This window comes from Pinus tabuliformis, chromosome 6 (genome assembly GCF_031772625.1).
Source record: "Pinus tabuliformis cultivar Carrire ecotype Pingquan chromosome 6, CPIR1, whole genome shotgun sequence".
Lineage (NCBI taxonomy): Eukaryota > Viridiplantae > Streptophyta > Pinopsida > Pinales > Pinaceae > Pinus > Pinus tabuliformis.
In genome coordinates this window covers 1,267,675,091-1,267,696,543 of record NC_142292.1, presented here as the reverse complement: position 1 = coordinate 1,267,696,543, position 21,453 = coordinate 1,267,675,091, and the positions used below count along the sequence as shown (strand labels likewise).

The 21,453-nt window shown below is 41.2% G+C and overlaps 1 protein-coding gene across 7 annotated transcripts in view; it reads right to left on the bottom strand.

Moving 5' to 3' along the window:
• LOC149263266 (uncharacterized) overlaps positions 1-21,453 on the bottom strand; it is a 255,808-nt gene that overhangs the window by 84,921 nt on the left and 149,434 nt on the right. For all 7 annotated transcript variants that reach the window (XR_016259246.1, XM_089426017.1, XM_089426012.1 and 4 more), the window contains one exon: positions 16,226-16,364. Coding sequence is in view for 6 of the 7 variants with exons in the window: in XM_089426017.1 (XP_089282143.1) it covers positions 16,226-16,364 (139 nt within the window). In the remaining variant the exon portion in view is untranslated. The remainder of the gene's footprint in view (positions 1-16,225; positions 16,365-21,453) is intronic.

The following is a 21,453-nucleotide window of genomic DNA, read 5'->3' as shown; positions in this document are numbered from 1 at the left end:
CTTGACTTACGAATTTCAAGTTTCTTCCAAGTAAGAAACTTATTTTCAGGCTCCCTCTTAACTAGGGACCTGCAGTAGCTTCTTAGGTGGAGATGTTGGGTCTACCGGCTGCTTGAATAACTCCTTTCTTCCTTGATGTCATTAATTTATTTTGTCACAGAGTCTTCATCTTTGGGGACTTCTTCATAGGGCACAGACCATCCATCACTTTCATCCATGAGTTTAGTCATGTCCTTATTTCATCAAAAAACGATCCACTAGTTTTCCATCAAGCTTTGCTTCATGCCATGCTGCTTTCTTCATGCCATATTTTCCGGAAGGATCTGACATCCTTCTATATGGTCCTCTTGGAAGTCATACACAGATCTTCCCTTTGGCAGTCCTACATAAGCCCATCCAGATATTAGTTCAAAAATAAGAAATGAACACTTAAATCAAAATTACCTTTGTGATGGTCTTTCATCATGACATCTTCTTGTAGGTATCAGCATCCTGCATGCATATTGACACATCTCCTAAAGATATTCATTGTCAAGGGTCTCCATCTTTTTCCAACTCTTATCAGAGTCTTCATATCTTTCTGGGAGATATTCTAGTCAACTCTTCTTGGTCTCGGATGTTGAATGCCTTCTACCTTTGTTGCATATTTTCACGATCTCTTCCTTTCTTTTCACACACTTCATTCCCAGGAGCTTCCAATCAAAGTTCCTTAATTGTAGTCAGTTTCCTCATGATTCATATGAGAACATATTATGTTGATTTCATCTAGTGTGACTTATGCTTTTCTGCAATCTTTCAGAGGAGGAGATCCTTTTTTCTTTTGATCATGTTTCCCAAGATGGAAATAGTGATCCATATTATCTGCAACCATATGACATGACTTTCATAATAATCTATGTAAGCATACATACCTCATCTTTCCTTTGGGTCATCTAGACTACCTGTAGCAGCTTCCTTTGAACGAACGAGTTTTATCCTGCTTCACTATTATGGCATCATACCATCATCCTTTCAATCCCACGAGTTGGAATTCTTGACAAAACATTTGCTTCCTTTCTAGATCGGTGAATCCTCGAATAAGAATTCCATCAGAGAAACTAGAGGATCTTACATATCCTCACCCAACAGATGTTTCCTTGACTATTGTATGATGATCCCAGTCGATGATGACCTCTACTTCTTTCTATGAGTATCACTTGATATTTCAATGAGGTTTCCAAGAGCGCTATTCTTTGTAATCAATAGAATTTATTCCAGACATTCTTTCTGCTTCCCATGTCAAGAACTCTTACTTCTAATGCTTCTACCATGATGCTATAATCTGATGCATCCTATCTTATTTACATTGCTTCCAATTTAGAAATTACAAGTGGAAAGTATCTTCTAGAGTAGAAGATCATCTCAATCATAGTAGAGATCTTTTGCTTCTTCCTTCTTAAGCTTCTTTGTCTTACGTTCTTTCACTTTCTCAATAATATGGGCTTCTTCCCTAGCCCTCTTGCCCTTCTTATGTTTAGGACAATCTCTTCTATAATGCCCAAGTTCCTGACATCCATAGCATCTTATCTTAGCCATGTTCTTCTTTTTCTTTGGAGGACCAAACTTTCCAAATTTCCCTTTTCTTCTTGTCACTAATTGATCCCTTCTATCTGATCTTTTGTTACTTTCTTTCTTCAATCTGTCTTCTTCTGCCTTGCAAAGAGACCATAATTTGATGAATGGGATAGTTTCCTCTTCTGTAGTAGTTATGAGGTTACCTTGTCGTCAATCAATGCATTTAGAATAACGGAAATCATTTCTTTATTAAATACCATCTCTCCTAGATCTTGCAATTGACCTTTTATTTGAGATGCTTTTGAAAGGCATGACAATATCCCTTCATCCTTTGACACCTTCAATTTATATAGATCAGATCTAAGTGATATGGTCTTTTCTATCGTGCTTTCAAAGAAAAGTTCTACCAACTTATCATATATTTCTTTAGATGTCTCCAGCTCGGCTACATAGGGAATGAGAGGATATTTAATAGATTCCTTAAGAATATTTTGAGCCTTTAGATCCCTTTCCATGTATTCAGATAATGCTTGTTCTTCAGATGGCTTGGAGACCTTTCCATGGACATGATCAATGACTTCATTTACTTCGAGGACTATGTCTATCCTTCTTTTCCATACAAGGAAGTTTGATATCCCAACCAGCTTATGGTTCTCCTTGAAACATGAAGTCATTTTTACTAGATTAGATTATAAGAAAAAGGTACTTACTTGTGAATATAGAATCTTCAATGAACTTGTTGCTTCAGGTGATCCCTTTTAAGAAGGTTCTTACTTCGGTGAGGGAAGACTGTCTTCTTTAGGATGATCTTTTTCCAAATGAGATCCTTGCTTTAATAGACAAAAGATTGCCTTTTGATCTAACCTTCCTTAGATTTGAAGAGCTTCCACTCCTTTGGTGATGATCTATGAAGTGCTTCTAGGGTTTTAGTCTTTCTTTCTGCTTCCTTCTTGAAGATAATTTTAAGACTCTTTGCTAAAGTATATTTCCTCGATCTAGGGTCTTGGTAGATCTTGATTTCTTGCTTGGTGTTCTTTGACTTGCTTTGATCCTTCTTATAAGCTCGATCCTTGTGTGTCTACTTGCTTTGAATGCCCCTTCTTGACTTTAGTACCTAAGCTCTAAAACCATGTTGAGAAATCTATGGCATGAATAATTAAAAGATTTCTCTACTTGATAATTGCTTTAGCTTATAGTCTTTTCTTCGTTATGTTATTATTGTGTTCTTTTCATCAAGACAATTACCCATATGCACAAGAAAAGACAAGTGACACAGTATGTAGGCTTGTCACCGAGGGCCAAAACCTCTCACATCTTGAGAGGAAAACCCGATCAAAATTCTTCTTCTAGATCTTCAATTCATGAGTACCAAGACCATGACAAAGACCCTTGACTCTAGTATCCTCCGAAGAACCTTGTCACTAACCTTGATGCTCTGCCTCTTCCCTCTCTCGACTTTCTTCTTGATCTCAAACTGCTCTCCCCGGCTCCTTCTAAAGAAACTCGGTCTCTATCCTTCACATTGGCTTCTCTTCGACTTCCTATAGAGAAACTCGGTCTCTATGATCTTATTAGATTCCTCTAGAGAATCTCGGTCTCTATGATCTTATTGGATTCCTCTAGAGAATCTCGGTCTCTAGATCTCTATCTCGGTTACCCAAAACAGGTACCCCAGAAGAATCCTTTCTTCGCTGCCCCAAAAGAATCCTTCCTTCGCTATCTCAGAAGAATCTCTCCTTCGCTGACCCAGAAGAATCTCTCCTTCACTGACCCAAAAGAATCCTCCTTCGCTTGCCCAGAAGAAACTCTCCTTATCACTTCTTCACACTTCTGTTTAGTAGCCTTCTTCTTCGTACTTCTTCACCGAATGCTTGACGAGTTGCTTGCCTTTAAGTGAGGTCGAGTGTGGCTATATATACACTTCATCTCATGTCCTTTAGGCCGACATGATCATAAGTAGTTAGTCAACTTCTTCTAGCATGTTCTTCCATCGTTGTAGGCCGACTTGAAGAGGATAAGTGACAAGGTCTTGGAGGATACTTTACATAGACAAGCCTGACCTTTTACAAAGTGTAACATGACTTCATTACATGACAATGACTACATTTTATGACTAGATGACAAATAATTCTAAAGACTCTCAATGGGAGTCTTGACTCAAAAATAAAATCTCTTGCTCATGAAGCCCATGACGCAAGTCAATACAATAATTTTATTTTTCTTCTTTACATCTCATCACATAAAATCATAATTACATGTCATTATGAAGACCGAACCTAGTTACATTTTTCAACATATAGAAGAGAATGAATGGCATCCTAACCAACACCATATATATAGAGAAGAATGGGACCATTCTACGGAGGATCATGATAGTCAAATAAATGAAGAATCCACGAGTGACTTTTGGGCTATTGATTGGGGAATTGGGTATAATTATAAAAATGAAGACCCCATAGTTTCTCAAATCTATAAAAATGAGCTCAGGAAAGAAGAAGATACTCCGCCCCTTCTGAACAACAATGTTGGCCCTTATGAAGCCCTTCCTAGTGATTGGAAGGGTCTCTTCTTTATGTTCCAAGATGATTCAATCAAAGAAGAGCCTTCCAAAATTGTGGGTAATTCTGATGACTCTAATGTAAAAGAAACTGGGGAAGAAGCTTCCTTTAGCCATGCCACCGATACAGGGTTTTTCTTCATGTTTGAGCATTCCTCCCCTTGTTATGTCCCTGCCCCGAAAATGGATGTTTGTGACGAAGTTTGTTCCCCTAGTTTTGATGAAGAGCTAGTTTCCCTTACGAAAAAAAAGAATCATGGTTTTTCCCCAAACACAATGATGAGTCCACTTCTTGTTTTCCCAATGACCAAAATAGTATCATCCTAAATATGTTTGAGTCATTTACTCCTTCTTACCCTAAGGATGATAGGCCCAAGATAGTTCTTCATCAAAGATTCATATACTTGGTCACTGACCTTTCCATCTCCTGGTTGGAGGATAAAATTCAATCCCCTCGACTGGTGTCTTTTCCTTCTTCCAAGGTTCCTTTCTATGGCATGTGGGTCTCTTGTTTTCCCACCTCCCTCCCTCACAACCCCTCATATCATTATTCCCATTTGTATTGCTAGGTCCATTGCAAAAATAATCGTGGAAACATCCATTCTTGTATTGATCAATTGACATGTAGGTTGCATTGGATCTATGATTATACCTAGCATGTGACATTGTATGTTATGCATGTTAGAGTAAGATGCATTGCATGCTGATTTTCACATTAAAACTAGTGTCATATGATATTTCTCATGATAGATTAATTGCATTTAGATTTAAAAACTGCATTTGAAAGTTTGTTTCTATGAGTCAATTTTATGGGTCTAATCCAAGCATGTGTGACCATGAGATGTCGTGAAAGCATGTTGCCTAGTTTTTTCATCTATTTTATGTGCAGGTAACAGGTCTACGGTAACCAAGAGATTTTGGAGTTCTCGTGACCTCCCATTCGAGTAGCTTCGTCCACTTCTTCGAGAGATCACGTCTCAGTTGGAGCCAAATGTTACCCACCATTTTGTGGCTGATATCCCTAAGAGAAAAAATTTCTCCAAGATGGTCCTCAACTAGCAGCTAATAGCCCCTTGAAACAAACAGCTAGCTCGTTTGCCACTTCTCCGCCACCTGAGCCATCCATGTGGTCCCTCACCCATTTGCCATGATCGTATGTTTGAATGTGGGCCTCCTAAACCTAAAATTACGCCTTGTCATTTGGTAATTGAGTATTGTATTTTGCTTATCATGGACACTCTTGGGCATGGATTAATGGGGAGATTCGGCAGAAAGAATTGGCTAGGTTTGTGTTCTATCCCCTAGACCCCTTTTGGATGTTAACCTTGGGTTCTAGTCCCATAGGATCTATTTTACTGACCCTTTGGCTTTACGGATGGTATTACATGGAAAACCCCGATTTTGGTTGGGTGGTCCCGCTCCCTCATTCATATATATTACTCCCCTTCCACTCATTATAACCCCATTCATCATTTCTCCCACCTGGGTCCACATTACTCCACTGGGTCCACATAGGGTGAGCTTTTCCCTTCCCCTTGCCCACACCTTGGGTCGGACCTGGCATGATGCCCCAGAGGTTGATGTAGCTGAAAAGAAAAGTAAAAGCATAACGGGCCACATTCAACAGGAAAATGTACCACAAAATGCAAAAGATGGTTGGGACAAGCACATTTATCACGTCAAAAAAAGCCAATACATGAGCTCTACCCCATCATCATGGCCATCACCTTGCTTCCTAAAGCCCTAGACGAGCTTCCCTTATCATTTAGGTACCCATGATTGTCCCAACCCCTACTGGGCAATGAACCGCCCTACCTTAAAGGAGGTATCCACTGCTATATCTCACACATCATGGTCTTACCCCTTGAGCCCCGAGCAGTTAAATGAAGAAAAATTAGAAAAGGAAAAAGGCATATAAAGAAGGGTGGAAAAATCAAGGTCGGAGCACCTCATATACCACGATTGCTCCCTCCTATGCATTATATACCCAAGTGTGAGCTTCCCTTTTACTAGTTGCCCTTGTACCCCAGCATGTGGCCCAAGGCTGCCCATTTTCATTCCCTACTCCATTCATATCTTTATCACTATCAAATGCCACCACCTTTTAAAGGATGTACCTCGAACATATTATCCCCTTTAGAAGTAGAAACCATCTAATAGGATACTTGGTTAACCCCATTTGGAGCTTGGAGACATTAGCACATGCCAAAGCCCATTATGGAAAGGCATGCCATTATGAAGTGCCCATCTGTTGTCCATGGTTTGTAAGCTCATTTACTTGATTTCCTTGATGACTTGTTGTACTAGAAGGCTAGGGGCCGCATTGGATCATATGCAGGATTGTCGATGGTCTCCATCCTGAGTTTGGTCTCCCTATACGGGGTCCTAACCCTCCAAAGGGCTACATTGGCACACGTAGGGTGCACGTTGAGAGCCATGGGCCTCCACAACAGTAGAGAACACTCCATGGATCCCCAAATATATTCATAGATTGCTCGAGATTCACCTATTGAACTAGGAAGATGCACCTGGTTCACCTTTCCCTAACGAGCTCCACAATTGTACCATGCACTTTGCAGATGACCTAGGACTTGTATCCTGATGTGGCATCACTTACACCATCATATGAGCCCTTACAAATGGTCTATAGGCATCTTCGACTTACTTGGAGACCCATGAGGTCATTTGTTTACCCTCACACCCATTGGGAGCACCACAAGTTTATTATGTGGAGAACAAGGGGGCCAAACCCTTGTCCATTACTTTAGGAAGTCTTATTCGTCATTATGGCACTTATAGACTTCATCAGGCTTCTTAGAGAGCCAAAGATATGTATTATTGATCATTCGACCTCTTGAGGGGCTTGTTATTTCGTTTATGAGCTAGTTTGGTGGGCTTGTCACCAAAAGTTAGTTATTTGCACATTATTGTTATTTTAGGGGCTAATGTAGGCTCAAATAGCTAAATGGGACTCCTTAAAGGTGTATAAATACAAATGATGAGAGTTCATTTCTCATCATCACTTGGATTGGATCATTCTCTCTCTTGAAAATTTCGCATATCCTTCTTGGTGGATGAAATTGGAGCATGGATGAATTTTGATGTTTGTATTGCACTTTCTTATCTTGGAGCTTCTTAATTGGCAAATGTATTGATGATTAGATATATTCTCTGACATGTAAATACAATTTTGATGTTATTTTCTTTTACTTTGTCACATACATTGATCATGGGATTTTCACTATTTTAGGGCTAATTGTTGCATGCATTTACTACTTCAGTGAGGAATTATGTTTCTATATAGCATATCTCTATGAATGGGCCATGTTTGTTGAACGAATTTTCCTAGAGATCGAATTTATCTTGATAAGCCATCTTGATTTGCAAACGAAGTATAAATGCTTTAAGGTCACTCATTTTTTTGCCCTAATGCTAAACGAAGTGGTCGTTAAAGCCTTCTTGAGCTTGAAACGACATCCACTCTCATAATTCTTCTTGACTCCATATCCTCAAAGGAATTAGGCATTGATCCACCATAAGGTGATCACCTTAAAATCTCTTTTTTTTCACTTTTCCACCTTTTTTTGGTCTAGCCATGCTGGGCCACCTAAGGCATCATTTTCTCGACAAAGTAGCATAGAAAAAGTTTGATATCCTAGCCTCTATTGCGTTGGTGTGTCCTCAAGGTCTCCTCCAAATTTGAAGAAATTACAACAATGGGATTGGGAGATATCCCAAGCCGTAGCCCTGAGACCAAACTTTGCCCTGGTGTTCCCTAGGCTAGTACCTCATAGGATCAATTTGGCACCTCTAAGTGGAAACTCTTGTTTTGATCCTTTCCCCTTCCTTGCTTAGGTTAAGATCATCATTGGTTGCTAAACTCCCTCCCCTTAACCTAAGTTGGGTCCACTTAACCCCGTGTGGTCCGATTTCTCATCAAAGACAATTCTTCAAAAGCCACTTCAGAAACCAAGTTCAATAAGGATTTTATGGTTTTGGAAGCTCCTTTAAAATTCACTCTCCTTGAACCTAGCCCTTAAATCCTCATCCCCTTATCCTAGAAAGCTTTGTACCTTGCTTAAGAAGAAGCAAGTCCCATTCTTGAGCCTCCCCTAGGAAAGGGTCCCCGAGATCACTTCACACCCATCTTAGTTGATCTATCCTTTATAAGAGATTCTCTATATAACGGGCCTCCTCCCATCGGTGAATGTCCGTAAAGAGTTGGGAGTCTTAACTGAGGTGACAATGGGATAAGTCTCCACCGTTGCCCTTGATCTAGTAGTTGTCCCTTTAGGAGACCCTTTTAGCCCCCCTGCTAGTTTGAGCGGTAACAGTCCCAAATATACCACTGAGTCATCCCTGTCCCCAGCACTATCCTGTTATAAAGGAATTCCCCGACACCAGGGTCTAGAGCCATCCTGATCAACGTGAAGTACCCCTTGCTCCACTCACTGTCCAACCTAGTACAGTCACCCGAAGCCCTTTGCATATCGTCACTAAGTAGAGCACCATGATAATATAAGGTCTTGACCAATGTTACTTGGGAGCAGGAACGGAAGCAGGAGCGGGGAGCGACATTTTCAAAAGTTCCCTGTTCGAGAGTGAATCGGGAGTGAAGTTTTATATAATATATATTTTTATGCATATATGTCAACAAAAGCACGTAGAATGATTAATTAGATATAAAAAACATAAAAACATGGATTGAACTATATAACATCAACTATCTAGAAGTTTAAATCTTCATCAACCACATCCACAAGTTAGTAACATACAACATATCGAGTCTCATGATTCATCAATCTTAAAGTTTCAAGCTTTCAAAATTCAATATATAACATTTGTCATCATTTATCACGAAAGTTGTACTTGTAACCATTACCATTATGAAGTAACCAAACTATAACAAAGAATATCTAACATGAAATGAAATTTTTCCACCTTCACGAAGCATCATATTCATAATTCATTACCAATGAGTTATAAATGCCAACTTCAAACTTCAAACTTAAATTGTCATATATTGTTTACAAAAAATACCATAATAAATACGAAAGAGTCAATAGTTAAAAAATTACTAGAAACTAGAAAAGACAAGTAAATCTATTATCTACTGCTTGACCCTTTTGCCATGAGAAATTTCTAATTTCTTGTCTCGTGCTTTATTGGGAGTGTCCTCTTGCATAGTCGAACAGCCTTGTTGATCTTGATCATTGGGAGTCTCCCTCGCAAAGAGGGCTTGGTGCTCCTAATTAAATACAAGTTCCATACCCTAGTACATGACAAAATCCAATGGAAACATTGCAGTCCCCCACAATCTTGAAATCCTGAAAAAATGACAAATCTGTTGGATTTTGAGTGAGATCTAAAATTCTACTTTCTCCATATGAAATCCAATGAGGTCGAAACCACTCTCAAACATCTTGAGTCATTTCATGGTAATGTTAAAAATTTAAGTAAAATGATGAAAATGAAAGATAAAGGAGAATGTCACTTTTACTTTAAGAGTTTAACATTACCATGAACTCCATATCAACACTAGGGCCATAGGATTGAACAATAGGTTGCCACACAAAAAAATTTGCAATAGCTCGCTCTATCACTCCTTAAAAGGAAGGGAGCGAAAAGAAATTAGGGAGTGCGCTCTCGAAATTCGCTCCCACAGTGAGCAAATTCGGGAGCACGCTCCCGGGTTGCTCTCGATGCGCACCCGCCCGGAGCACGCTCTGGGAGTGAATTCAACAAGGGGGGTCCGCTCCCCCGCAACCATGGTCCTGACTAACTCCTCATGCAACTGCTCTACTGAGTCACCCATCTCATGCACTCCAAGGGTGGATTTCTGAAGATACAATCCAACCCCTATGGAGATAAATCTTCGCCCGCATGAGCTCCCTCTGATCTCCTCCTATTGATCATCCCACCATGCTGGTGAAGTTCCCCACGCCAACAACAAACCACTAAAACCCAATGGAAGATCTGAATGATCTTCCCCTATAAGGACTAGCTCATCCTTAAGGGTAGCTAAACTGTCAAATCCTGTGATGTCAGGATCCCATGCCCATCACAGTGTGAGACTGCCCTGCTCACACCACAACACCCCGATCATGACTGACTATCCAATATGCTCGTACCTCTCTTGTAATGCTTGGCCACAATATCTATCATGATTGAAGCTATGCCCAACCTACAAGGGCAACTTAGTAATGCCAGAGTCTACCACTCCATGGCTAGCCTCGATCCTGAGCAACAACCTGCCTCGCCATATGATGGAAAACCGTAGTGATCCCCCATGTGTCAACTAGAGAATGAACTGAATCACCTGCTATCATGGGCGTACTCACCACAAAGTGGAGCGATCCATCAATCAACTAGATCCCTGGATCCCATAACCACACTGGAAGTTCACAACTCCCACTCCTCACTCGTTCCCGCTATGAAGCCGTGCTATCTGTTAGGCCCCAGTTGTGCCTCATCTCTAACTCTTGTATGTAATCAAATGGCCACCAGTCGTCAAGAATCAATCCTGTACATGCCAAATTACTCTGCTCCTGCTAGACCACACAGTGAGCTCTATTATCCCAACACCTGATGATGCACCCGGACACTACCTAGAGTCTAGACACTCTCCTGTAGTCAAAGTCTACCATCCACTATACCTCGTGCTCATATATCGCCTCGGTCTATCCTGCTGAAAGTGCATCATGCGACTCCCTCGCGATCATCTCCCTAAGTGTGAGCTTAGGGGAAGAACATGTGATATCTCTGCAACAAACCACACAATCCCTGAGCCTGTATCCGTTAACTCGCACCCTGACCAAACGCCACTGTCAAGAAGTCTCTCTTTGGACAAATTGTGTCCCATCCAAATGTCTCAAGTGAGCCTCTCGCGTCCTGTCGCCCATATTGAGAGAATCAAAGGGCAGCAACCAAACTCTCTATGATTGTGAGCAATATTGGAGAGTGATAGGTGTATAGGTCCCCAAGGGTAGGATCAAGAGCTCGTATGGATACTCAAAGGTAATCCTATGGATGTCACTCTCTCCGCCTTGGATTTGCTAATGACTCAATCGAAGACCTGTCTTTGTTGAACTCAATGTCCACAGCTGCTCATCCATCCGCTTATCGACTCTGGGTAAACCAAACTAGATGATATGCCTAACGTCCCTATCAAGAGCCCCCTGTGGAGGAAACGCTCCAAGTTCTTGTTGCGCAGCACCACAAGTTGCTGCACAAAACCATGTGTCCATGTACACTCCTATGCACCACTATGCCTTGCAACATACCGCCATATACCACCAAATGTCACTGCCCACTGTTGTGTCACCCCATATCCTCTGGTGTCCCATATGTACTAATGCATCTGTCACTCCATCCGCAAACCTAATGCGGTGTGAGTCGCTCCTCCTACTCCACGATGCAAACCCATGCACCACAACACAACATCATACACCTCTGTGCTCCTCTGCAGGCCACTGCTCATCGTTGCATACCCTTGTACACCACTAGATGCTAGGGTCAAAAATCGGGTCTGTATGCATTAGGCCGCATCCCTCTGCATAACACTGAACCCTGTGGCATATCTCTGAGCACCCTTGGGTACCACTGCCTATTGTCGTACCATCCTATATCATATATTATCCCGCATGTGTCAAAAAGTATGCCACTCTACTAGTAAACCCACCATGATGCATGTCATATCTCTTCATATGTCCTAGTAGACCTATGCAGCCTAACTCCACACCTACTAGAGGGGATATCGCTGATATGCCAATCCTTGATGACTCCTATGCCCAATACATCAATGGGAGAGCATTGTCTCCATACAATGCCCTGTCTAGTGGCCTACCCATGCCACCTCCTCCGACAAGCTCCTACCAGAGTATGTTAATCATCCCACAACCCCATAACATACCCAAACAACCCATGGAGTTTTCTCTCAAATTGACTGGCCATTAGTGCCAACTGGAACTCCCCTAGAGAATGTGTGTACTCAATTGTTGGGTCAACTATACCACCAATGTTGTAGGCATCCTGCATCTCTAGTATATGATAGGAAGCCCCACCTGGATCCCAATGCCAACTTGGGCCTCCAACATCCCCAATGTCTAAAAGCTCCCGTTGAGCTTCACTCTGGATTACGATCATCTCCATAGGTCTAGCCCACTCCACCGAGTACCAACTCAGAATCTCTCACCATCCAACCCCAAAGGAAGGATTGAATGCACATATACCCATACACGCAACAACCCCATCATGCGAATGTCGTGCCTTGTGCAACTCATGTCGCCTCATCTCACTGTCCTGGTCAACACATGAGATCTGACTAGGTAACTTTGCCTCTCTCTCTCCCATGTACTGAGGTAATCCAACAGTGTTGCAAGTCCCATCTATGTATGCCTAAAGAGGGTTTCTTTGATGCTCCAATGTGTACTCTAGCTGTACCATTAGGGAATCCAGTCGTTCCCCAACACGAGTCATCTTGGTTGCTGACTCAGCACATACTGCTCTCATGCCCTCCAACTCCTCGTTCTGCTGCATAATGGTCTCTCGGACTGTCGTGACCTCTTTCAATGCTAGAAGGTTGGCTTGGAGCTGATGAAACTGCTGTGTGCGACTAACATTTGTAAACTCAGGCACAACCCTAAGTACCTCTGTGTCTCCTTGCACCTCATCAACATTAGATGTGCCTTTCGACACCTCATCAACAACGGGTATCTATGTGTCTCCTAGCACCTCATCAACGATGGGTACCTCTATGTCCCCTAGCACCTAAACAATGGCTGGCCCTAAGGGTGTATGCTCATCTATCTCCACCAATGTGTGAACTGGGGCTATCAAAGGAATCTCCAACAAGGGTGACTCTCGCATCACACTGGGTGTATCTACGTGCTACTCACAATCTTGTGTGCCCTCAACCTCATGCTCAACCTCCTCTACAAGCTCATGATATCTAAAGCCAGGTCTCCACCAGCAGAAGTGCTTCCTAGTCTCACCCTCTAACTATCCCTGTCCTGTCCACTCCTTTTGAGGAAGTCTAGTGCCCTGTATGTTCTGTATTCGTATGCCCGCCAGTTGCTACATCAACTCTAGAATCTTCGGGTTCTGCCTCAACCTTCATTGGTTCTGTCTCACCAACTCGTCCATGATCCTTTTTTGCATCATTGGCATGTCCATAAATTCCCCAATCATTGAGCATGTATGTCTAACACCTCCATGACTTTACTAGCTTCCCCACAGCTAGCCAAGATCATGCTTTGATACCACTATAATGTTCCAAACTGAAATTTACAGCAAATAACAGAGACATGTATAAGGAAGCAGCAACAATAAACAAATTCCAAACATGCACATCAAAATACACAAGAAACTGAGCCAAACAACTGAGCCATTTTATTAATATAGAAATTTGAGTACATAAATGGCAAGGAATGATAGAACCTGGGCCTGCTATGCAAGCTAGGAAAACCCCAGGTGAGATATCACTAATCCAACTGCTGGAAATGGCTCCCACAAAATCTGCACAATACCCAGAAATTCTGGTAACTACTGCTGAAAGGAAACTGAAATTCTGACATCAATAATCCTTGGATCGATCTGCAATTGCAGCCACAGACTCCTCTCCTATAACCCGGAAATACCCAGAAAAGGTTTGGCCTAACTCCAAACTAAAATCGAACACAGAATGTGATGCAAATTGTCCAGCTAACCAACAATGCGCCCTACTATAAGAATGTACGATTCTAGCCTAAATACTACCCAGAAAATTCTATAAGAGTAGCTATAGGCTCCTCACACCCAAACCAACAAAACCCAGAAATCGCTTGGGCTAATTCCAACTCAACCGAAATGCCCAAAATAGGTGCGAATTTCCCAGCTACACATTTCTACGCCCAACTAGAAAGAAACTGCTAAGAAATGATAAAACTTTCCTGCAAATGGCTGAGAAATTTGTGCACAATATTCTCCAGCAAATAGCTATCACTCCCAACTCAAATCCCCTGACAAATTCTAGCACCAAACACTGACAAAACTATGTTCTACAACCCCTGCACAAGCTCTACAAGAGAAAATTCGGCCCAGCTAAAAGATACAGGAACAACTCTTAAAAATGGTGCCAAACTCCTCTAACCAGAACAACAACAAAAAAAAAACAAACAAACCAAACTCTTGTAAAATTACCAGAACCTGCAATAGACGGATGATGCTCCAAATAACCTTCGAGGTTTGTCTTTTGTGCCCATAAATGATGAATTTCTGAGTGAATATTCTGCAATAAACTCCAATGGAAGTCCTGAAATAGACTCCCCAAGCCTCACTAGGGAGACACTCGAAGTTCTCCAAAATAAGGGGGAGTTTCGCTTGAAACTCTTGAGCTAAACGACTTTGCTTCTCTTGTGTTGAATAACCTCCAAGAGAGAATTCGATCTTTAGAAAATAATGAGCAAAAGATGCAAAAGTGGTGCCCCAATGTACTATTTATAGATGTTGGTCATTTTCCCTTGGCAGTCCCCTCTCTCCACAAGTTCGAACTCCCCTTCTTTTCTCTTTCCTTCTCCTAGTGCGAATTTCTCAAGGGGGTCAAATTTCCCTCTTTGGTGGTCCCCATATTTCACTTAACAAAATTTATTTCCTTTTCCTCTAATGTTTATTTCTCCTTTTTCCTCCAAAAATTAAGTGGGGCCTCCATAACCCACTTTTCCTAAGTTTTATATGCCAAAATATTCCCTAACACCAAAATTGCAAAAATGAGGATTTTACTTGGCAAAATTATTTATTGCGGACATGACAAAAATGTGGAACAAGAAACAGGACCGCGTTACCAAAATCAGGTTTTCCCAACTAGGCCCTTCCTAAAGCCATATGCCAATAGGGGAGATCCCATGAGACTAGGATTGAGGATTAAACCCCCATTTAAGGTGAGAACAAAACCACAGTCAAAGCCCTTCCTTCTTATAAGTCACCAAATAATCCATGCCCAAAATGCCCAAATGAAAAACAAGCATAGGGACCCGATTGCACAATGAAAAACATATATTTGGGTCAGATTGCCCACCTTCTAACATATGCTCTTGACAAATGGGCAAGGAAACATACAACTGACGTAGGTGGCGGAGATAACGTGGCACATCACATCGGCTATGAGGTGGCTGTCAGGGGCTGTTGGCTACCATCTGGAAGAAGATGAATAGGAGAAAGGCTCTCCTAGGGGTACCCACTTTTGGTGGGCAACATGTCCCAAACAGACTGGTTTTGATTTGGAATGGCCCTCAAAAAACCAGGTCCCACCATGTCCAAAAATCTTGAAAATCAAGCCAAGAAAACAGAAAGAAAGGCCGTGCATGCTATATATAATGAGCAAACTTCACATATTTGCTGTGATGATTAATTTTGAATTTACATTGATGTGCATGAATATATGTCCAGTCTCGGACAGACCCATGGTCATTTGTGGTTGTGGTAACATTGTTACCATCTTTTTTCATAGGACTTGGTGGTGCACATACGCTCTCTTCTTGAGACTGGAAACTGAGAAGACACTGTTCTTTCTCAAACTCATTTTTTTGACTGGAATGACAACTTGAAGAAATCAAAAGGGTTTCTAGTCGAGATATATATAAACATGTAACAGAGTTATTTATGCTACCCTGTCAGACAGCCTGGAACCCAATATAAGACGGTATTGTACACAAATGACTATCAAGGTCTTATCTTGCATATTTTTTTATGGAGTCTGGACCCCAGTGGCTCTCCTGTGATTTCGCTCATGTCATGAATCTAGCAAGACACAATTCTTTCAGAATGAATTTTGGATAAAGACAGGAATAAACACAACTTCCAGCAGTTTATGCGAGCACAATAGACTCAACCCCGCAGTTTTCTTCAAAATTAAATGTTTTTCATTTTTTATGTCTGGTTTGAACTTTGAATAGGAAAAGGCCTTGCTATGATTTGTCAATTCTTATTTCAAAATCTAGCTAATGTTTCTGTCTTAGAGAAAGGAAACAAATCCTGAGGAAATAGTTGGCATCCTTGGGTCTTTATTGCAAAATTCACAATTATCAATGTAAAGATTGGAAACTGTATAATTTATACCTTGATAAGCCATTTCATTACCTGGAACTGGTGGTAGGGATCCTTTACTGGAAAGCCAAGGATATCTCCTGCCCAGACTTTCAGCTTTCCTCCAGCCAGGTGCCTCTTTCCTAGCACTTGTATCCACTATCTCAATGGACTGAGACTCTTCTTCTAAGCCCTTTAATAAGAATACCTATATAGAATTAGTAAAAAGAAAAGAATTTCGAAAACAAGCCATTCAATCCTCAAACCAGTTGTCCAAGTTCTAATTTCAGAATTGATTTATAGTCAAAGGCCCCATATACAGGTGAATGAAAGGCATACATTACAGAATATGCGGTTTGTGCAAAAATATGTTAGGGTTCTGTAAAATTTTACACAAACATTTTTCTTGGTTGATTGAATTATGTCATTAAAAAAATTGCATGAAAAATAGAAATTTCAATGCATATGAACATAAATGGATGTGCATCATCTCAAGAAAGATAAACAAAGTATGGAGAGCCGAGGCTTATGAAGTTAATCTTATTTTGTCCGTATCCATTATTTCAAAGGTACGGATAAAAATTTAAAAAGCATGCATGCAGACAAACAATCTGTTCAACAAGACATTTCCGCTTTATTCATACTAACATGCCATCTAAACTATCCATTGATCATTTATCTTTGTTGACTAACATGTTATATAAAGTGGGGGACACACGTGTATCATTTATCTGTCTACTACCATGTTATCGGAAGGAATACGCACATCGCAAGAAAACTGAGCCTTATATTACAAATAATACGAAGCACATCATCAAGCAGAAGCTAGCGACAAGAGAATTCCCCTTTTACTAAAGCAAGAAAGGAAAGTATCTTATATAATATATACTCTTCCTCAGTACTATTAAAGAAGAAATTAAAGTCATAGTATAGCTCCACTTTTGTTTTCAACTTTGTAAATATGTACCTGGTTTTTCTTTGTAAGCAAGGCCAAGATTTCATATTACTATTAGCAGAAAATATATAACATCTATCCTGTAGCTATTAGTCTGCCACCTGGGAAACTGGACCAGTAGGACAGATATAGTGCCTTAGGCCATATGACCAGTCCCAAAGTTGACAACACAATTATACAAAATTAAGAGTCTTATAGAGTCAGGAGAATGACTGTAAAATTTATATCAATATCTATCCTGGGTGGCAGCATTGACGCTCATCAAAGTCAAAACAGAAACTAACAGCCTAAACATTTATATTGTGGGAGAGTCCACCTGTATGGGATTAGGATCCACTGTATCCTCTCCAGAAGTGGAGAATTCTAAATCAGCAGGCTTCTTTTCCATGAGAGAAACCTTGGCATCCAATTTCTTTAGCTGCAGCTGCACTTCATCAATGCTGAGGAGAATTTCCTGTTGAATCTCAGACTATTCCACAAGAACTCTACCCATAATCATTTTAATTTGCTAATAAATCGATAGTTTGGAAGTATCTGGTTTGCCTGATACAAGTATTTCCTGTGTTAGGGACCCAATGTCCCACATTCTCCTCCACCTATGCATCTGAAACAAAGTGTTGTACTACTTGACCCTCTTGCTCAGCATTTCTGATTTCCCTGCGAATTGGAGGCGGAGTGTTCTCCCAGTAGGCAGCAGTTGACTGCTCAGTTCCTAGTTGAGCCCTGGAGTGAGGTTGTGACCTTTGACTTTGATTGTCACAACAGCTTCAGGAGGCGCTGCACGTCACCATGAGTGACTGAAGATGGTAGATAGAACAGGGAACTAGAAAGGTAGGATCAAGGGTCGAGAAGGTGGGAGAGGCAGTGGATGTCCAATCAAGAGGAGATAACTGAGAATTTTGAAGGCAGAAGGAACCAGAAGCACCAATGGAAAGTTGATGGGGCAGCTCAAAGTTCAGAAGAAACCAGAGCCGTGGACAGAGGAAGACAAGGAAACAGGCTCTCCCTAGCCCAACTTCCAGGGAGTCCACTTCACCGACAAGAATAATAACCAAGCAAAGTAGAGAAACACAGAATAGGTATAAGAAAAGATGCTAATTTCTAATGTGAAAACTTTAGAGAATAGTCAATTTTCAACCTATTCTACTCATCACATGAAGCTGCCAACATCATTGGAGGGCTGCCCAAGGAAACGATAATGCCATTATGCTTGAATATGGAGGGAAACAGCCAAATCTTTACCACGAACCAGCTTGAATGCAGCGTGAAACAGATGATATTACACATGTATGTATTCATCATCCGTACGCCAGGTGGGATGTTCATTTACAGTAGAAAGGAGGTGAGCGGCGTACATTTAAGGTGTAATCCTGGGTTGTTAGGTGAAGGCACCCATTATGGGAAGGAGCAGTCTATTGTGATGAATTCAGTACACTGATATCTCAAAGGCCCTGGAATGCTATTATTCCATTGAAGGTAAAGGTGAGAGTTGCCTCAAAATCCAGCAGGTCTTGTGAGGGGAGCTCACAAGACACAAACTTGACCAAGGGAAAACAATATGAGCTATGGCCCAGTGTCATCATAGTCACTATCTCCTGCTCTCTTGTGGACTTTCACCACTCTGAAGGTTTCCCTATAGTAGGTCACCCAGAAAAATATCTCAAGTGCAAGGAATAAGGTGACAAGGTAGGCTCAAGGAGGGATAACTTTTTAAGGGCAAGGTGCATCCTTCAATAGGCCTAATTAGAGCACATTGGCACAACATGGCCTAGGGCTTGAGAAATAGCAAGGTACATAGATCAACCTAGGGTCACAAGGGCAAGAAAAAGCTTCCAACAAATGTACACCTTCAATTTATGGAACACGAAGCCTTCAAATAAGCTCCAAGTTGAAGCCTAGGGAAAACTAGGGCTTTCTAAGGCAAAATCTACCTAGGGCAAGGGATGTTTGCCCTAAAATAGAGAAATTAACCATGGGAATGAGTTGATTTTGAGGCAAATACCTCACCTCCATGTGTTGAATCCCTCTACCAAGGAACATCCTAAACCCTAGTTGAGGAAAGAGCCCTAGCCCTAGCTAGCAACTCACTATAAGAGACCGAAAATCAGGTTAGCCAGAAGAAAAGGTGAAATTCAAGATGATTTTAACACGATCAACCATGCAACAAAAGGTCAGTGCCTTGACCTAGGGTTATGGAGTCTAGGGGATGTTTAAAGATTGCTAAGCCATGGCAAAAGAGTAAGGGAATAAAAAACCATAGGTTTCAAACCCTAACTGTTGATTTTTGGTAGCATCGAATGTGCTCTAGCCTTGAAATTTGGAGGAAAGGCTAAGGCACATGAGATCTCCACAACCCAGAAATCGTTTTGAGAAATTCCATCCGGATGAAGAGTTATTAAAACAATTAATATTTTTAATGGGTTCCTAAGTCTAAACTTAGGAAAATAAAAATATTAATGGGTATTAATAAAGATAAGGACGGGAATCTTTTAAGAGACGAGGATCAAGTCTGTTTTAATCTTAGCAGTAGCAGTTGATTAGGGACTTAATCTCGGCCATTGATTCATCGACAGGAAAAGTATAAGAGAAGACTTAAAGGTCATTTGGAGATACACTGGCAGATACTCAGTATCTCAAGGAAATTCGATTCTCAAGGAAGAGGAGATCGATTTCAGAGGGAGTTGCAGAGTGGATGAAGAGGAGGGCTTCAGCAGCAAGCACAGATCGAGGAGGAGGTGACGCAGGGGCAGTGGAAGACAACGCAGAAAGAGAGACACAATCCAGAGGAGAGACACAAGGCCTACGCAGGGTAACGCAGAGGGACACAGAGCCAGTCTGGGTCAATCAAAGTGACACAGGGGTGACGCAGAAGTGGGAGCAGGGCCTCCAAAGTGTCAGATAGTCTCAAAGGAAAAGTCTCAAGTGTTTTCTTTTATTTTCTCTATAAAATCATTCCTTGTAAAAGCAATTGTTGTTGAAGATTAATAAAGCCCTCATCTATTGCACCGGTTTTCCCGGATTGGGTTTTTCCGGGGACAATTGTCCAAAAATAACTGTGTCGATGTGATTGATTCTTGTGCATGTATTTTTTTTCCTCTAGGTAATTGTGGGATAACTGAGGTAAAATTTATTTCAATATTTGTTGAAGGAATTTCGTAAATAACTTATTGAGAATAATAAGTAGGTGAAATAAATCAGTGGTCGCAGTGATAGAATTTCAGTTTAGAAATTTTCACATGGTACCAGAGCAGAGATCCGACAACAGGAAAGGAAAATCGATTATGGGTGAAGAGCATGATGCAGAGGCATCCACTCAAGGGGATTCACGCAGATTTTTAGAAGAATGCACAAGGGACGAATATTCGATGTTAGCTTCCAAATTGAAAGAATAAGTCGCTTGCCTTGCAAGCTCTACCTCCTCGAAGGTTTGGTACATACACAGTGGAGCTTCCTGGCATATGACAGGAATCCGAGAATGTTTTTTAGAGTATCAGGAAGAAAGAATAAATTTTAAGATCACCATGGGGAATAAGGCAAAGTGTACTCGAGTAGGAAGAGGTACCATAGTTTTTCAAACCGAAGCAGGAGAGCGACTTCGGGCAACCAATGTGCTGCATGTACCGAGATTGGGGATGAACTACTTTCCGTATCTCAACTTAAAAACAAGGGCTATGACGTTTTCTTCATCAAGGAGAAAGTATATGTCAAACACCCAAGTTGGAAAAAGAAGGCTTATATTGGAATCAGAGGTAACAGGTTGTACAGGTTACAGCTACAATCACCAATGGCACTGATAGGCAGTAATGGAGACAAATACTTGAATGAGCTATGGCACAGGAGGATGAGACACTTACACCACGGGGCTCTGAGAATTCTCAGAAAACAATATCAAGAGTTCCAAAACTAAGTACTGAACGGGATGATGTATGCAGAGGGTGCGCTCTGGGCAAGTATGCCAAAGTTGCGTTTTCCAGAAGTAACAATAGGGCAAAGAGTGTGTGGGATTGATACACTCAAACATCTGCGGACCGATGTCCACAAAAGCTCTTAGTGGTGCCGAGTACTTCATCACCTTCATCAATGACCATCCCAGAAAGACTTGGATCTACTTTCTGAAAACCAAGGATGAGGTTTTTGGTTGATTCAAAGAACTCAAGGCTCTAGTGGAGAATCTGATAGGAAAGAAGATAAAAGTGTTGCGCTTGGACAATGGTGGAGAGTATGTTGACAAGGACTTTACTGATTTTTGCGCTAAGGAAGGCATCAGAAGAGAGTGGACAGCTCCCTATAATCTGGAGCAGAATGGAGTAGCAAAAAGGAAACACAG